Source organism: Phymastichus coffea, unplaced genomic scaffold (assembly GCF_024137745.1).
Source record: "Phymastichus coffea isolate CEN01 unplaced genomic scaffold, Cenicafe_Pcof_1.1 PCOF00037, whole genome shotgun sequence".
NCBI classification, from domain to species: Eukaryota; Metazoa; Arthropoda; class Insecta; order Hymenoptera; family Eulophidae; genus Phymastichus; species Phymastichus coffea.
In genome coordinates this window covers 2839225-2859564 of record NW_026706848.1, presented here as the reverse complement: position 1 = coordinate 2859564, position 20340 = coordinate 2839225, and the positions used below count along the sequence as shown (strand labels likewise).

At 35.6% G+C, this 20340-nt stretch overlaps 1 protein-coding gene across 1 annotated transcript in view; it reads right to left on the bottom strand.

The window, feature by feature from the left end:
- LOC131663665 (moesin/ezrin/radixin homolog 1) overlaps positions 1–20340 on the bottom strand; it is a 458293-nt gene that overhangs the window by 73846 nt on the left and 364107 nt on the right. Inside the window, exon 7 of the mRNA XM_058934196.1 lies at positions 2242–2417. Coding sequence (XP_058790179.1) covers positions 2242–2417 — 176 coding nt within the window. The remainder of the gene's footprint in view (positions 1–2241; positions 2418–20340) is intronic.

Below are 20340 nucleotides of genomic sequence, written 5' to 3'. Positions count from 1 at the left end.
GTACCGAAACGATCCTGTATTTTAAAAAAAGGTTAGGGTCAGGTATTTCGTAACATTTTGCAAGGAATTCAATAGTGACCTTGGATTTGACCTTAAACCTCACTTTCAAGGTTATTTCAAGGTCAATTTTTTTTTCAAATAGAAACCCCTCTTTTTCATAGCAGTAATTGAAAGAGCGGAAAATTGGATGTTCAAAAATTGGATATGTATCGAGGTTCAAGGTCAAGGACAATCCTAGAGGTCAAATAAAGGTCAAACATGTGTTGTTAGGGAAACATCTGGAAATGTCGCAGGATTAGTAAAGGACCTAAATGACAAATTTTTTTCAACCGAAAACATTTATTTTTGATATTGGCAATAAAAAATTTTACGATGTGGTAATTTGTAGATTACTGTGGGCAAAAAGTAAGGTGAATTTGTTTGTAAAATGAAAAATCTTTATTTATTCTTCTACATCAATGTCATCCCCTTCGAAGTAATCTCCTCCCGATAAAATACACTTATGCCAACGTTTTTTCCAATCCTCGAAACATGCCAAATAGTCCCTTTCCGGTATAGCCATCAGCGCCTTCTTCGATTCAGCTCTTATCTCCTCAATCGACTCGAAACGCGTTCCCCGGAGTGGTCTCTTGAGTTTTGGGAATAGCCAGAAGTCACACGGAGCCAAATCAGGCGAATACGGTGGTTGCGGAACGATATGCGTCGAATTTTTGGCGAAATGGTCACGAAGAACGAGTGCAGTGTGAGATGGTGCATTATCGTGATGCAAAAACCAAGAGTTGTTGGCCCATAATTCTGGTCTTTTTAGACGAATTGCTTCACGCAAACGACGCATAACGCTCAAATAATATTCCTTATTAACAGTTTGGCCGGGTGGAAGGAATTCATAGTGCACCACACCACGAAAATCGAAGAAAACTGTCATCATGACCTTGATTTTTGAACGACTTTGACGTGCTCTTTTCGGTCTTGCCTCGCCTTTAGCACGATATTCGCTTGATTGGTCGGTTGTTTCAGGGTCGTAAGCATAAATCCAAGTCTCATCTCCCGTAATCATGCATTTGAGCTTGTCCTGATAGTCAGAAAGCATTGTTTCACACACATCAACGCGGCGACATTTTTGCAAGAAATTAGGCGTTTTCGGTACCAAACGAGATTTGACTTTTCGTAGGCGTAAATGGTCTTTCAAAATTGTTTTCACAGATCCTTCTGATATTCCGATCATATCAGTAAGGTCTCTAACAGTCAACCGACGATTTTCGAGCACTAATTCTTTCACTTTATTGACGTGTTGGTCATCTGTTGACGTCGATGGTCGTCCGGAGCGCTCCAAGTCATCAACACGTTCTCGACCCTCTTTGAAGTCTTTGTACCACTTATAAACATTTTTCTGCGACATGGTAGAATCACCAAAGGCCTTCTGCAACATCCTCAACGTTTCCGCAGCCGAAATTTCATTCCGCAAACAAAATTTGATAGCACTTCTTTGCTCAATTAAATCAGACATTGTAAAAATCGAAACATGCACTCTTGGTCGTTTGGTAAACACAAGTGTAAATATATTACTGATGATGACATTGACATGAAATTTGTCCCAGATGTCATTCGCAGTCCTACCAACTCAAGAAAAAAAGAACTAGCCCGAAATATTAAAACCGCGAAGTTTAAATTGAAAATTCACCTTACTTTTTGCCCACAGTAGTATAAAGGTCACATCCCCATGGTATCAGTATCGTTGGAAATACAGTTTGTACAGTGATTTTTGGGATCACTAATCACGAACTTAATTTTCTGATGTTTTGGCTTTTACTTTTAGCATTATCCAGGAACAAGGCGTGGATATAGTAGATACTGTTCCCTTCGGGGTGCTTGAATGGCGTGAGTTTCCTTTGCCTCGCATGTGGGGTGCTTGATACTTTAAAAGTAAAACTAAAAAATTTTTAAAAATGTTTGACCTTTATTTGACCTTTAGGGTTGTCCTTAACCTTGGACCTCGATACATATTTGAACGTAAAATTTTCCGATCCGTCAAATCCAAGGTCACTATTGAATTCCTTGCAAAAAGTTATGAAACACCTTACCCTAACCTTTTTCAAAAATACCTTACCTGAAAAAATACAGGACCGTTTCGGTATTTTTGTTATGCCCTGTATATACATTAGCTAAATGAATCTTGAAATAATTCACATAATTACAAAATTAAACATTTTGTAGATCAATCAAATAGAATAATTACATTACCTAGCAGCTTCTACTTCTTCCTGCAATCTCCTTGCTTCAGCATCTTTAGCTGCAACTTCTGACTGTATACGCTGAACTTCTTCTTGTTTATTACGGATTTCCGTCTCTAGTTTTGCTCTTTCAGCTGCCTCCATTTCATGAGAACGTTCAAGTTTTTCCATCATTGATGTTAATTCCTAAAATAATGTGTATTGCTGTTAAACTTCAATTTTATCACTAAATATGATTTCCAATACCTTTTAGTTTTTTCATTTAAATAATATTCTCCATGTACAGGAGCAATATAGTTTTGATTCTTTATAAGTATGAATAAGTGCAAATAATATTTCATATATAGAATAAATTTATTATAGAAAAAATATTTATAAGTTTGAATCTGAATTTACAAATTCTATCTGTTCGAATTCGAAAGTAACTTTAATTTTGTTCGTGATCTGTGGGTCTTTCCGGAGCATTCTCATGCAAGTCCAAACTTTCGATTTAGAATAAGTTGTAACTAAAACACAAATAAAAGAGTGATATAGGCTGTTCAAAAGTGGCCGTACGTCTGCTGACAATGATCTTCGTTTTGGTCTATTTTTTTCAATTATAAGGGCGTAGTGCACCATGAATATGCTCCTACAGGCCAGACAATCAACAAAGAGTACTATGTTGAAGTTTTGAAAAGATTGTGTTATGCAATAAGAAGAAAACGATCGCAACTTTGGAAAACTGGCCACTGGCTTCTTCATCACGACAATGCTTCAACATACGCATCAAAACTTGTGCAGCAGTATTTATTTAAATACAGTTTTGCACAGCTCCGCCAGCTTCCATACAATCTTGATATAGCTCTCTGCGACTTTTGACTCTTTCCTCGATTGTAAAATGGTGCTTAAGGGACATTGATAAAGTTGTTGAAACTAATGTGACAAATGCACTAATGGCAATTCCAAAACCTGACTTTCAAGAGTTCTTTAATAAGTGGAAACCTCGATATGAGCGTCTTATTCAATTAAATAGGGACTATTTTGAAGGATGCCCCCCCCCCCCGAACGAAGAAGATTCAATCAAGCACCGAGAAATCGAGTAAGGTCGGATACTTTTGGGACAAACCTCGTAACTATTTATCTAGAACTTCAATATATAAGAGAGATATAACGATTGATCAAGTAATTCATGCCAAAATGACTCATACGAAAAGGAACAGAGTGTTAACGGAATGTATAGAAATCACGTTTTCAATAGTTGACCGTATCTAAGTGCAAAAATCTTGCCTAACTTATTGCTATGACTTTAGCATAAGCACAATCTAAATTTCGCTCACAAAGAAATAGGATCATGATTAAAACCAAGTAAGGTATAGATTTAAATAAACGTTGAAGCTCCCTTGAATTATAAATAAGTTTTATAAATAATATAAATAATAATATAAATAATATAATAATTATAAATAACCTTTAAATAACAAAGTAGCAAATAGTATTTACGTAGGCGTAGCTTGTATAGTTTCGTTACTTATAGTTACGTTAATATACAGATATTCAAAAGTGTTGATGGCAACACTTTGGTTTTCATAGGTGATACATTTCTCTGAATATTACAATGGATATTACACTTAGGTATAATGGTCAAGTTATCAATATTCTTTTAGACTCTTTAAGTCTACAAAGCTCATAATCTAGAAAGAACAATTTAATAGCCATCCCACATACATTTTAAATAAAACAGAAATACGAATGATTAAGAAAGGCAAATACTAGATATCAAATTTTTTTATTTTGTCATATATACAAAAGAGTTCAGTTCATCCGTAGACGCCTTTAGAGAATTAAAAATACAGTGTTATGCAAAAAACAGTTTCAATGAAAGTTGTCTTTCGAGCGCCGCATGTTGTGGAAACCTTCTCTGTGATCTTCAATATCATAGTCATGGTTATTTCGAGGTGAAATCTGTTACTTTAAATAAAAATTCCTAGATGTGTATTCGAATTCAAAATGAAAGAGCAATTATCATTTACGGGATTCTATTAACTCCTCAAGTATAAGTAGACGTTAATTTTATTGTTTATTATCAATTTTCCCTCGCGAATGACCGAACAAGGCTGAGGTTTAGTGACAAATATTTCAAATAAAAGTTAATCTCGAGAAATATTATCATGACCTTACCTTTGATCATGAACACTTTTGTTGACTGAGAGTTATGTACAATATCACCGGTATCTGCGGTATTGGTTTCATGAAAATTATGCGATCATGAATGTTTAACGATCTTACGGCATGTATACAATTTTCATTGCGAATTCTTATACGATGTGAAAAAAAATTATTTGACTTGATTCAAATAATTGAAAATTTAATGTAAAAAGTTCGTGAATAAAGAAATTATAAAAAATAAAAAAGTATTACATTGACATAAATCAAGAAATCATTGATGAACTCAATTTTTCCAGGCTTAAACGATACCATCTACATAATGGTGATAAATATGCGAACAAAGGTACAAAGTAAATATGGTTGGGCCAAACAAAACCGTTGATGGAGAAGATGAAGCTATTGCGATGTCCAATTATTTTGCTATGGCAATCGTAGTTGTATATATTTTGTATCAGAAATGCAGAGACATCGCTCGTTTTGCGATTTCAAAACAGCGAAAAGTTGAAGCGCCAGTTGTAGAAAATACTCCAAAATACAGCAGTCAAGAATCGATATTATTTTCTGAGTCATTATCACAATAATTTGAACACGATGTAAGGTATAGCTCAATAATGAAATAAGTTATTGAATAAGTAATCTCAATTACCTTTCAAAGGAGTAGTTTTCACACATGATTATTATTTCTTTTATTCAAACAAATGAGAAATTACTATTGTTCCTTTTGAAGCTCGGTTAGAAGCTCTTAATGAAAGAGAAATATACATTTCATATGGTAACCGCTATGTGGTCTAATTATTCTATACGCGGCGGTGACGAATCCATACGTCTCGACGAAATCGAATAAGCACGACGAATTTCATGTCCGGTACCGCATAATTTTCGACGACGGACGACGAACGACGAATGACGAACAACGACGAACAGAACTTTGCCTATTTACTTTATTTGTAGCTATTTCTTCCTAGTAAACAGTGAGCAAATTTTCTTTCCTGTGGTCGTTATTCATAACTGTGATCCGGGTTTCGGTGACAAAATGGACGAGCGGCGTCTTTCCACGTAAGAAGATAGTCATCATCTCCTTTCGAGAAGAAGTCAATTGGTTCATATGCAAATTCAAAAATTAGCAGCGGCCTCCGATTATCTCCTCTTGCATCGCTATTTTTACCTTCTTTCACCCTCCATTCAGTCGGTGAACATTAATTAACGTGAGAGATCTACCCCTACTCTTGTCGAATTTTCAATGCGGATGGCAATTAAAATTCATTTTTATTGTTCTATTCGTCTATATTATATTCATGACGATACAAGCACGTTTTATTAGAAAATGCAAAGGATTTAGCCGGGAAACATAGTCGAATTTGCCTCCGGATAATTTGGTATAACTAGGTATATTACCTTATTCCATATAAAAAATACGTAGTACTGCTCTACCAATTTTCAGCCCCCAAGACCCACACGCATGTGTAGAATCTCAATTTTTCGTGTTTTCGACTTTTTAATCATATAACCATTAATTTTTGCTATATAAAATATTCTTTTTTTTAAATTGTAGAGTTTTTTAACAACTACAAAATTATCAGACTCCGCAAATTTTTTGGCGCGAAATTTAAATTTTTTCAGATTCTTAAAATTGGTAGAAAGCGGTAAGAAAATTGAAAACCGCATTTTTACTTATTTTTGCGTATATTATGGCTCTATTTGATTATACTGCACAAGCCATTTGAACTTGTTTTCACTTACTTAACCTTTTCTCTGTTCTGTAAGTACGATATAAACTGTATACAATAAGGTATACCTGAAATATAAGGTATATTCTGAAGCTCTGGTTGGCAAAAGTAACCTGTGATTCAAACTGCTGACGAAGGTAGCTTGTGTACAGAAATATTTATAGCAAGAAGTAATTTTTGTTCAATCTTTATAAGAGCTTACGATGAATTATTGCAACAAAATAGGTATCGATAATACTGTATACATCTAATGTACATAGTAATAAAAATTTCAACATATTATATATCACATGTATTGTGACGGTAAACGTCTTGTTTACGCTACCATCTCGATCACGCGGCTGCCTACGAGGGCAGCACCTACCAGCCGGGGAAAGCGGAAAACGGGAACTCGGTACGATATGGGACGGAACGCGGGCGAAGGTAAAAGAACCAGTCGAGGATTAGCCATCCGAGAATTAAGAAGCGCAAAGGAGCCAGGCGCAAACACGAATGTTTAAAAAGAGTGCGGAAGCGAGTCCATCAATAATTTCTGTTGTTGCCGTTGGAGTGAGTGGTGATATTGGCATCGTAGATAACCAAGAGATCGCGGAATCCGTCCGACAGAGTCGACAGGACGACGGAGAAAACCCCGCTTCCAGTGGAGAAAAGCGGCGACCTGAGCTATATTTTGAAAGGCGATATTAATCTGCTCCCCTTGACAGTGCGGTTATTCACATAAGGTAAGCTGACCAGCTCCGCGTCGCGATTTTTGTCAAACGACCGCGCTTGATTACTCTATCCTCACACCGGCGATCGTGAGAAAATCGGTAGCGTGCATGTAAACGAATTTCGCGAACGAAAGATTGTGAACGAACTGGCGATGCGTAAGATTGTCGCACGCACCGTATAAACATAAACACGCGGGCCAAGCGTATTATAGAGTATATTGAAAATAAACTAGCTCATTTATGATTGAAACGTTAATTCATTGTTGTCATTGTTAGTAAGTTGGTTGACTGACACCTGTCCTTCCTACTCCCCGGTTAGTTAATAAAATTGATTATTTCGATCTCGTCGCGCGCATTCCAGTACGACCGCCCATCGGACGAGACAAAGAAATAAAACGGACCCCGTTACAGTATGTATGTAATTGTTAAACAATTAGTCTTCTTAACTATCCTCTTCAACAACTGGCATAATATAATCTTGCGTAAATGTTAGTATGTTTATTCGTACCAGCAGGCAGATAGTGTAAGAACCCATCTGTTCGCGCCGCAGAACGAAAATTCAATACATACCATGAGAGGTAAAATGACAAGCCCATGGACTCTGCGTCGTATGTCAAATTAACGAGCTATGGCTTTGTAAACGTAACATACTGTCTTGATTCCCTTATGATTTTTTAAATGATAAATTTTGTAATGATGGAAAGAAGGGAAATAGTGATAGATGGAAAATCACTTAATTTTAATTATATTCAGCAACGCTTCGTCAGCACATTTGCTGACCTCTTCAGGCTGATTTCTCTCGCAGTCAAATTATTATAGGCTAAAACGAATAAATCGTAGCACAGTCAAATTACAATAAATTTACAATATAGCTTTGTACATTTTTGCCTACCTATGAAGGTATGAATATACTCTTTTTACAGGTCCTAAAATTTCGGGAAGATATCTGGCTGCTAGCGCCACAACATGGATTAATAAAATTGAGTCGAGAAAATTACGGTATCGCAAATATAACATGTGGTCCATAGGCCCGTGTCCCTTGTGATTACAAATATATATTCTTTAAAGCAAAATATTTTTGTTATATAAAAATAATGATAAGTAAATACATGGTGTGTTCAAAAAGTAAGGTGAATTTTTAAATTGGGCGGGCTACATAGATTCGATTATCAATATTTTTTTTATTATGTTGGTATACATGTCCCTCACATACGAGCGTCATTTGACAAGTACTTAGCTTACAAATGAAAACACCAAAATTTTGCAAAAAATAAAATTTATTTTTCAATGTAATCACTTTTTAGTTGAATACACTTGGTCCAGCGGTGTTCCAATTTTTTTAACCCCGTTGACAAAGATGTTTTCTCTTGGTCTGCAAAATAGGCCTCCGTGGTGGTGATTACTATGTTGTTGGAGTGGAATCTCTTCCCGGCGAGTGAATTTTTTAGATTCGCAAACAAAAAAAAAGTCGTACGGAGCCAAATCTGAAGAATACAGGGTTTATAGTGTAATTCGACCAATTTAGCCGTGGCCACTGCAGAGGTGTGAGCCGGTGCATTATCATGGTAGAAAAGCACTTTTTTTTAGACAAATGGGGCCGTTTTTCTTTTAATACGGCGTAAAATCGGCTCAATAGTTCGGTGTAGTACTGTCCTGTGACCGTTTTGCCCTTCTCCAGGGAGTCAATAAAAATCACACCTTGAGAATCCCAGAAAACGGTGGCCATCACCTTCCGGTCGACGGGTCGGCTTCGCCTTCATTGGAGCAGGCTCACCGGGTAAAGTCCACTGTTTTTACTGCTTCTTGGTCTTTGGAGTGTATCAGTGAATACATGTTTCGTCGACGGTCACGTAACGACGCAAGAACTCTTTTGGATTGCGATTAAACAGATTCAAACACTGCTCTGAACTGGTCACACAGATGAGCTTGTTGTACCCAGTCAACAAACGCGGCACCCACCTTGCTGACAGTTTCCTCATGCCTAAAATCTCATGTAGGATATGCCATACGCGTTCTTTTGAGATGCCTACAATCGCAGCTATCTCGTGCACCTTTAATCGGCGATCTGACAAAACGATATCGTATACTTTTGTCACTTTCTCTTCCGTAGTGGCTGTTTTCGGAGCACCTGAGCGTGGATCATCCAAAACCGACGTACGACCACATTGAAACTCGTTATACCAATTTCTAACGGTTTCCATAGAAGGAGAAGCATCCAAGCGTTCTTTTATTTCACTGCGCGATTTCCCTTCGAAAAACAAGAAACGAATCACCGAGCGATATCTTTCTTTCTCCATTTTTCAAAAATCAACGGACACGCTTGCTTTTACACGCTTTCAAAAATAAACTACACCTCCGATCCGGTTGAAATTTCGTCTGTAACCGTGTACAGGAAGATACTGCACTGTAGTATATTTCTGGCGCGATAGCAGCACCATTTGGCGGTAAAGCTAAGTACTTGTCAAATGAATGACCCTCATATGCTCACGGTTTCAGTCAGTTTGTATGTTTAATTTTTTTTTGCGAGACAGAAACGTCAGACATGTTTTTTGTGCTCGGCGATTTTCTGCTGTCGAAAACAATGGATCAAAGAGGTTGCATAAAATTTCGTGTAAAAAATGGAATTAAGTCCTCCAAAACACTTGAAATGTTGACAGTGGCATATGGTGAGTCTACTTTAAGTCAATAAAATGTTTACAAGTGGTATAAGCTCTTTCAAGATGGCCGAGAAGACACCGACAACAAACCTTTCTCTATACGTCCCAGCACTTTAATAACTGATGTAAGTATTGAAGAAGTGAAACAAATGGTGTTAAAAAATCGTCAAGTCACTATTAGAGAAATTTCTGAAGACGTCGATATTTTTGTTGGCTTTTGCTATGCAAATTTTTCCGAAGTTTTGAGCATGAAACGTGTAGCAGCAAAATTTGTTCCGAAACTGCTTAATTTTGAACAAAAGGACCGTCAATGATGATCCTGATATGCATAATAGAGTCATAACTGGTGACGAATTATGGGTTTATGGTTATGACGTCGAAACTAAAACCCAATCGTCCCAATGGAAGATTCCAGAAGAGCCAAGACCGAAAAAAGCATATCAACTTCCATCAAATGTCAAGGTTTTGCTCACTGTTTTTTTTTATTATCGTGGCGTAGTACATCAAGAGTTCTTACTATATGGCCGTATAGTCAATAAAGAGTATTACCTTGAAGTTATGCGCCGTGTGCGAGAAGCAATACGAAAAAAACGTCCGGAACTGTGGGAAAACAATTCATGGATTTTGCATCGTGATAATGCACTTGCTCACTCATCGTTGCTTCTGACGAACTTTTTGGCCAAAAGCAAAACCACAATCATGCCTCAGGCACCATATTCACCGGATATGACCCCCTGGGACTTTTTCCTGTTTCCAAAACTCAAAAAACCCATAAAAGGACGGAGGTTCGGAACGATTGTGGAGATAAAGAAAAAATCGCTGGAAGAAGTCAACGCTATACCAGAAAGTGCTTACCAGAATCGCTTCGAGGATTGGATGAATAAATAAATATTTTTTCATAAAAATAAAAATTCACTTTACTTTTTGAACACACCTCGTACACGGTCATTTTCGTTGGAATGGAATAGCTTAAATATTACTGCAGAATATTTCAGTTTTAATTAAGCAGTAATGGATTCAACATAACTTATTGAAAAAACGACAGTTCTAGATAATAGAAAGTGCCGGGAAAAAATGACCAATAAAAGTATATATTATTTGTTCAAATTAATCATTTTGATATTTACAATTTTAGCAATCAATAAAAAAAGATTACGAAAATGTGAACATTGAAAAAGAGTACAATCTTACTTTGGATTATGTATAAAGAGATATTTTGTGATAATAACGTATAGAAAATCTTAAATAAACTCTAAAATCTGATAAGTTTGCAGCTTTAAATATGAAATCTGTTTACTTTTTAAGAATACTCCATAAAATCTACATAAAGCATGTTGTAAACAATCGCGTCTTTCCCTGAGTTAAGTACTTAAGGGATCAAAGTGGTGTGTAAAATAAAGAAAATTGGATAGCTGGCGTAGCAAAGGAATGGGTTGTAGGCAGGTTAAATTTTTCACAATGATTGTTGGTTGCTGTTTCCTGAAAAATACACTAGGTGTTATCTTGTACTGTTCTCTCGGTGCTTGCGTCTTGGTGTGTAGTCATTGTACGTATAAGAGAGCCTTGATGTTGCCCTGAGTGGGTTGACTTAACTAGGTGATCCGGAGAGCTGAGTTACTAGTTCTTATTTACCTTAATTAAATAATATTTTGAATTATTTAATCCTTATTCATCTATTTAGTTATCTCTCTTATCTTTTAAAAGAGAGGTAAAAGTAGACATTGATGCGATATTTCTAGGGAATTTCGATTCCATATAAAGGTCCCATGACTGATGAAGGTCTTACCTTATAGACGGGAGCGTTGGGTGGGGCTCCAGCTATTTATCTCATAAAAGTGTATAGTAGGTATATAAAGAACTTTAGTAAATAGGAAGAGAGAGAGAGGCGTTTGCGGCGACTTGAAAAAAAGCTTATTAGTGGGGTTAGATCCTAAATAAACATGGCAAAACTAAGACTAGAGTCAGTCTATTAGAAGAATTGGTAACAAATAGCAGTAGTAGTAGCATATTAGTATCCTTGTCCCCATCCATAATCATGTTACATTTAAAAGACAACAGATTTTACTATTCTTCTAAGCGTGTACGGTTCTCAAAGAAAGTTAGAATATATCGTCTTCCTTACGAAGATCAGGATTCAAGAAAAGGAATTTAGAAAAAGATAGCACGTGATCGTGAGCACTTTCGAAGGTGTATTATGGAGCTGAATCGAGTTATATCGCTCGCATTGTTTAAAAAACAAATACTAATGATGAATCTTATACTTGGACCGATTTTAAATAATCATTACATTAATTATATGATCAATAAAATGAAAATCAGATTTTTAGTAGAAGAAGAGAGAGAGAGTGAAGCAGTATTGGTGCCTCGAGAAAGCTTAGTAGTGTAGTTGCCATGTTATAAAAGCAGTTTGAGCTTCGACTAACTTCATTCTGTTTCAAGAATTAGCTAGTAGAAGTAGTATCTGTCCTCTACTCCCAACTTAGAAATCTCAGTAGTTAAGAAGAAGATAGACTTTAAAATATTAAATAAAATGGCCATGAATCTATTTGATTCAGTTCCCATAAAGAATTATCATGAATTACATGAACATAAAAATTATCTAGTGTCAGGTATGAAAGAAGAGGATTGGAAGATCATTCTGGAACTCGATTGTGAATTCCAAATCATTTTTCCAGACCGACTTTCAAGAATAATTCACAATAACTATCATCTGTTTATCGAAATGTCTGAAAATGTTCAAAGATATGCCTTATATTTAGAGTAACATGGATGTGATAGATTGAAATTTGAATTCTCCTCTTGTTGTAATTCAATATTTCTTTTGTGTAGAGGTAAATGAGCCACGGATGGATGAAAGAAGGTATCGACTGGGTTTAATCGACTCACAAGTAACGTTAAATAGAAGTACCTCACGGATGAGAGCAAAGGTTGGGTCTTTCTCCATTAAAAAAGAAACTTTTCTTTTTATAAAAATTAATACTTGTTGAATAATGTAAAATTTTTTATTTCAATGAAATTTTTTACATATGATAAAATACAATATTGTCTTATATTTATTGATTCATTCATTCATAATTGCTTTATTAATGCATGAATTGTGTTCACCTTATATTTAGTGTATCATGGATATGATAAATTTAAATACTCTTTTCGTTGTAATTAAAATCACTTTCATTTCATTTCAATAAAATTCATCCTAGAATTTCTTTTGTGGAGAGGTAAATGAGTTACAGGTGGTTTTACTACAGCAAGTTTCGACTTGTTTTAATGGACTCACAAATGACGTTAAATGGAAGGACCTCACAGGTAAAAGCGAAGGTTGGAACTTAACCTTTGAAATAAAATTTTTTTTTGGATATTTCACTATTTGGGATATAAATTTTTTTTATATGAAAAATAATACTCGTTGAATAATTTAGAAATTTTTTTATTTCAATAAAATTTTTTACATATGATAAAATACAATTTTGTCTTTCATTCATACTTGCTTTATTAACCCATGAATTGTGTGAGTTGTCAAATCATAACTATTTTACGTAGATTTTTACGTATTGCCTCGTTTCTTCAAAACTTTTTTCACGGGATAGACAGTGGAATACCTGGCTTTCTGCAGTTCCTATTCGTAGAAACTTCCAGCAATCGAATTTTCTTGGTAATCTAGTAAATAGTATGTTATGGTTTTGGTTCTCGAAATACGTTAAATGATAAAAATTTCTGTAGACCAATTGGGGGTATATCCTTGTTCAAAAACGTGTTTAGACTTGCTCACTCGTACTTTATCGCCTGCTCGGAATTTCGGTTTCTTGAAAAGACCTTGGTTGTAAGAGAATCGTCTCAGCAATTGTATTTCATTCTCATTAGTCACATCTTTAGGCGTCGTATCTATTGTACGATGTTTTTGATTACTGTAAGATTTCAATAAATCAGCAAGAATGTCGAGCTATTTCTAATTTCCTTGTATAGTGAATTTATTCCATATGATATTGTTTAGCGTTCAATTGAAACATTCACAAATAGATGCCATAAGATTACTATAGGTGGAATATAGATTTATTTTATATTTTATCACTAGATTATGAAAACTTGAATTGTAGAACTCTTTGCCTCGGTCCACGTGGAGATTTTTGAAAGTGCGTCCTTTTTTAAATACGACATATATTATATTATACTTATATTATATTATATTATATTATATTATATTATATTATATTATATTATATTATATTATAGTCTCGTATAGACTCTATTGCACTATCGACATCTGCACCAATTATTTGTTTCATAGGAATGGCCCAAGCGTATTTTGAAAATATATCAATGACAGTTAATAGATATGCATCTCTACAAGATCAGCTTGCCACGTATCATCTATTCCGCATACATCAACTTTTCGACGCGAATAGTTACGACGTTTTGATTTGTGTAGCTCAACAACATCTCTTTGATGTTTCATGTTTTATTAATTGTTAATTATTTTATTATTTAGTCAGATATATATTTTTTTGAATATCATTACATTTTATCAACAGATGATCTAATACAGGGTTTACTATGCAAACTCCTTCTCAAATGTCTGTTGTATTTGAGTAACTTTTACGTTAATAATTCTAACCTCCGATTCAATTAATCGAAATACGAAGTCAAAATGTATTGCGTCTTCGTTTTGCAGAGGCTGAGCTACGGCTACAGGTCCTTTTTCCGTCTGGATCTATGTGACCATCTACAGTGATTTTATACCCTATAACAGGAGAACCGCGAGAGCCTTTTTCTTTGTTCAATTTACGACCAAACACGTCAACGCTCATTCTAATACTAATATATAGTCAGAGTTCTCTCTTAATATATATAACCTGTTTCACATAATTCTTCAATGATCGAGTGAATTTCATTATAATGACTAAGATTACCAGCTGATTATTCAGTTATAAGTAATCTTAGTCGATCAACAAGTTCATTTGAGAATGTATCCATGTAGACGTAGTCAAATAACGTTTCATTTCTTGCGACTTTGTGGCAAGGTAAAAGACCACTTCCACCAATAGACCTACGTTTCATACGTTCCTACTGTTGCCGAGAGGTAAGTTAGGACTAATATAGGTTTTGAAATTTTTTTACATGCTTATTTCGATATTTTCCATTTGAGTCAAATCGCCTTTGATGAACGTTAGTGTTTTCAAAAATTTTCATATAATTTTCTTTATGTAATAAGCTAATTAATTTACGATTGGATTCTTTACGAGAATGAAGTTTCATTAAACCAAGAGTTTTGATATATCTTTCATCATTCACTATCACTTTATCACCTTCGAAATAAATAGGAGTACGTCAGTACTAATTACGTACTCATTTACCTTTAAACGGACAGCAAATGTTTTATCTAGATTATTTTTCACATCAGGCCCGTACAACAAACGAATATAGCTTCCTGAAATTGAGTCGTCGAACAACGATGAATAGATTTTATTTACATTTATAGTAGTAGTATCTATAGATTCGTCATCAGCAGACTTATCAGTGTCATCCTCAAAACCAATAGCAGATTCAAATGTAATATTTAACGGTTGTAGAGTAGTATTAATCTCATTTGTAGCACTATTAAAGTATGGATGTCTCTTACAAGAAAGGTACACCAAGTGTAAGTAACCGATTTCGATGAAACGTTGACATATGGTAGAGGACTGAAGAATAGTTGACACGTATCTTTTTTATGTGCTAATACATGGTTTAAAGGGGTGAAAATTGCCCCTAAAGTTCACCCCCGAAAATCGTTTTTCTTATATATCTCTTCTTCTAAATAAGATATTCTCTTGGAACCAACTGGATATTCATTGTTACTCAATAACAGTATCACGTAGCGTACCAAAGCTCTAGATGGTTGCAACCCTTACTTTTTATAAGGGTGGAAGTGATTTTTACCTTACATTTTTGTCTGCCAAAATTGTGAATTTAATTCAATCCTCTTCTAACTTTTTTTTATTTAGAAGGGTATTAAGAATCAAAGTAGACATATTTTTTATTTTTTTCTAATTTAAGGTTAAACTACCCTTAGTTAATTTTTTTTTATTGCAACTAAGCTCTTTGATTTCAATATACGAGGTGTGATCAAAAAGTAAGGTGAATTTTGAAATTTAGCGGGCTACGTCCGTTCGATCTTCGACTTTTTTATTTGGTTATGTCGGTACACTCGTCTAGAACATACGTTCCAAATTTCAGCTTTGTAGTATGTTTGGTTTGTTTGTGAGAGGCATCAAGGTTAGAAGTGTTTTGCGTGTTCCACGATTTGCTGCTGTCTAAAAACATGGATCAAAGAGTTTGCATTAAATTTTGTGTGTAAAATGGAATCAAATGTTCCAAAATACTTGAAATGCTGAAAGTGGCATACGGTGAGTCTACTTTAAGCCAAAAAAATGTTTACAAGTGGTATAAACTCTTCCAAGAAGGCCGAGAAGACACCGACAACGAACCTCGTTCTGGACGCCCCAGCACATCAACAACTGATGAGAATGTTCAAGCAGTGAAGAAAATAGTGTTGGGAAATCATTGAATTACCATTAGAGAAATTGCTGATGATATTGGCATCTCATTTGGTTCGTGCCAATCAATTTTGACGAGTGTTTTAGACATGAGACGTGTGTCAGCGAAGTTTATTCCGAAATTGCTCAATTTCGACCAAAAGAAACGTCGCATGAGCATCGCCCAAGAGCTACTGAATAACGTCAACGATGATCCAGATTTACTCAACAGGGTTATAACAGGTGACGAAACATGGGTATACGGTTATGACGTCGAGACTAAGACTCAATCGTCCCAGTGGAGGCATTCTGGATCACCAAGACCAAAAAAAGCACGCTAAGTTCGATCAAATGTAAAGGTTTGGCTTACAGTTTTCTTTGACTGCAGGGGCGTGGTGCATCATGAGTTCTTGCCACAGGGTAGAACAGTAAATAAGGAATATTACCTGCAAGTTATGCGCAATTTGCGTGAAGCAATCCGCCAGAAACGTCCGAATTTGTGGAAAAATAAAAATTGACTTTTGCACCATGATAACGTCCCTGCTCACACATCGTTGCTTGTGCGCGAATTTTTGGCTAAAACAAACACAGTAACGATGCCACAAGCACCGTATTCCCCAGATCTGGCCCCCTGTGACTTCTTCTTGTTCCCAAAACTGAAGAGGCCCATGAAAGGACGGCGTTTTGCCACGATTGAGGAGATAAAGACGGCATCGAAGGATGAACTAAACAAGATCACAAAAAATGATTTTTTGAAATGCTTTGAGGATTGGAAAAAGCGTTGGCACAAGTGCATTATATCCGAGGGGGATTACTTTGAAGGAGATAAAATAAAAATTGATGAATAAATAAATATTTTTTGAGAAAAATAAAAATTCACCTTACTTTTTGATCACACCTCGTACTAAGCACGACTAACAAAAAGCCATCAATATTCATTCGTGAGGTGATGAAACAACTTAAGGGATGGAAACTACTCATCACGTTCACCCCCAAGAACAGTTCTTTCAGTATATCTCTTTTTCTATAAAATATTTTTTCTTGAAACCAACTGAAAATTATTTGTTACCATGTCACAATGTTATAGGTTATACCATTATTTTTCACAAGAATGAAAGTATTTTTTTTAATTTTATTTTTGCAAACTAAATGAAACTTCTTTTATTCGGAAGGACATTGAAAACTACAGATAATGTATTTCGAATTTTCTTTTTAAATTATATATTAGAGGGTAAAGAGTTAAATATTTATTTGAACATTTATTTATTATCCATCCTCTCCAGTTGAATATTCATTTTTATTACAATAGATAGCTACGATAAGCAAGCAGAATTAAATTTCAATAATACACTAGATGATATTCCATATTACTTTTTATTGTTGGTAAACTTATCTATCAACATTATAAATTTTTTTAAATAAAAAAATTCTTTCAAAATGCATTGAGAATATCGATATAAGTTTATGGATTATAAGCAGAACAGTAATGATATTCTTCAAAAAAATGCTTGAAACATAAGGATTTCTTACACCAACCGCAACGAATAATAGCCACGTTTTTACAACGATCTATTTCACAATACGTTCCAAATGAATCTCCGAAACTAAAATTTACGGGATTTTCAAATACTTTTGGATTATCTACAAGATACCCACTTTTATACCATGCATACCTGAATAGATTCATATAACGTGGGGATGAAAACTGGCTATGAACTAGTGACTGTAATTTGATAATGTTATTTCGTTTGTGCAACTCTAAATCATGCAACTCTATATACATAATACTATCTGAAAATTACTTGACAAAATTTTTCCAAACACGGAACCCAAAAACATCTAATGGCTGAATATTTCCAGTGGTTCCTGTAGGTATTCGTTTCAGATGGACCGTTTTATCACGTGGCGTGGCATGATGCAGAGCCTCTGGACAGTGTCCGCTCCACGAATCAAGTAATAGCATTGTTGTAGATCCAACATTTGGAAAATATACTTTCCTCAACCATGTTTTGAAGAGATCTGTAAATTTGTCCTTTTTAAATTGCTATATTTACAAGTATGTGAAACATGATTTTATCTGAATTCATTTTTCCAGACTTTGAAGCGGCAACATACACATACGGAGGATTAAATATTTTTTGTGAGACAGTTGGTCCAAAATCTCCGGTTCGTTCTTGTAAAATTAAGAATAAAGGTGATAATAACTGTCCCTCCGCTGATATCGTTGGTTGTACTGTATAGCTCTGTGTAGTTGACGAGACAGATTGTACAAAACCCTGTACTTGCGTTTCTTCTTCAAGTGCTAAAGTACGACCAGAATGCATTTCTAATTGAAAACCATTCTGATCTGAATTAAAGGTACTCGCAAGACTAATTTGTTTTATTAATTGATTGATGTATGTTAGAAATTCCATCTCTTTTTCGTGCAATTCATCTCTATTTTCTATACTTTGTTTTGTTACAAATTTGTTAATTTTCCTAGAAACAATTTTATGGGCTTCTTTAAATTTTGCAACCCAACCTTTAGAAGCTCTAAATCGCATGTCCTCGTTCCCAATCAATTTTGGTGCTTGTAAAGCCCACCTTGTCAAGTCATTATCATGAATTATAAATCCAAATTGAAGAGCCGCGATAAAGTTTTCCAAGGTATAATCGCAAATTCTTTCAATTTTTTCCCGTTACGTACCACCTTTGTTAATTTGGTGAGCCCAGCGATGTAACTGTGTTTCAGATGTGACTTTACCAAACCGATTTTGTACTGTTTTAAAAGACAAATTTCGCTTTCCTTTTCCATTCCTCCAAAACTCCACAGCTTTTTTCTTGTATTCGAAACTCAATGGCTCAATTTCGCTCTTGCGATCGTGTGTCGGAAATTCAGAATCAACAGGAAGAATATGTAGATCAATATCCTCGACAATAATAGCATTAGGTTCCTTAAATGCTTCTTGGAAATCTAAAGTAGTTTCTACAATCGAATTGACGTTATTATTTGAGTCCATCAAATCTCATAATATTAACTGAAAAAGATCTTTAATTTCCACTTCCTTAATATTGTAATTACTTTGTTCAATAGGTAGTTGTTGAAAATAAGCGAGTAGCATATTTATCACGTTTAGAGGATTGATTTTCATTTTGAATGCTAAAATAAACATGAAATTCTGGTAAAAATAATTATAAATACAAGAAAAATCTTCAACTTATCTTATCTAGGCTCATAATTAGTCGATGAAGAATATTATATTTACGAGGGTGGTCCGAATATCTATCACGTAGTACAACCTTCTCGATGGTTATTGTCAAGATTTTAGCGGGATCGGAGTTGTAGTTTATTTTTGAGAGCGTGTGAAAGCAAGTGTGTCCGTTAATTTTTGAAAAATGGAAAAAGAGCAGTATCAGTCGGTGATTCGATTCTTGTTTTTGGAAGGGAAATCACGCAGCGAAATCAAAAAGCGCTTGAATGCTGTGTACGGTGACTCTTCTCCTTCGATGGCGACCGTCAAAAATTGGTTTAACGAGTTTCAACGTAGTCGCACGTCGATTTTTGAAGAGCCACGTCCTGGTGCTCCGAAAACGGCTACCACGGAGGATAACGTGACAAAAATTCACGATCTCGTATTGGCAGATCGACGATTGAAGGTGCGCGAGATAGCTAAGATCGTAGGCATCACAAAAGACCGCGTGAGTCATGTCCTGCATGAAATTTTGGGCATGAGAAAGCTGTCGGCGTGATGGGTGCCGCGTTTGCTCACTCCGGACAACAAGCGCAACCGTGAGACAACTTCAGAGCAATGTCTGACGCTGTTTAAGCGCAATCCGAAGGAGTTTCTGCGTCGTTTCGTGACAGTCGACGAAACATGGATCCACTGGTATACACCAGAGACCAAGGAACAGTCGAAACAGTGGACTTTACCCGGCGAAAATGCTCCGAAGAAGGCGCAGACTGCCCCATCGGCCGGAAAGGTGATGGCCACCGTTTTCTGGGATTCACAAGGTGTGATCTACATCGACTACCTGGAGAAAACGGTCACAGGGCTGTACTATGCCGAATATATTATTATTATTATTATTATTATTCGACGTCGAATTGCAGAAAAAACGGCCCCCATTTGGCAAAGAAAAAAGTGCTCTTCCACCAAGACAACGCACCGGCTCACACCTCCGCCGTGACCATAGCCAAATTGGTCGAATTAGGCTATGAACTGCTGCCCCATCCACCGTATTCTCCAGATTTAGCCCCGTGCGACTTCTTTTTGTTTCCAAACTTGAAAAAGTCACTCGCCGGGCAGAAATTTGAGTCGAATAAGGAGGTAATCACTGCCACGGAAGCCTACTTTTCAGACCTCGTGGAAACGTATTTT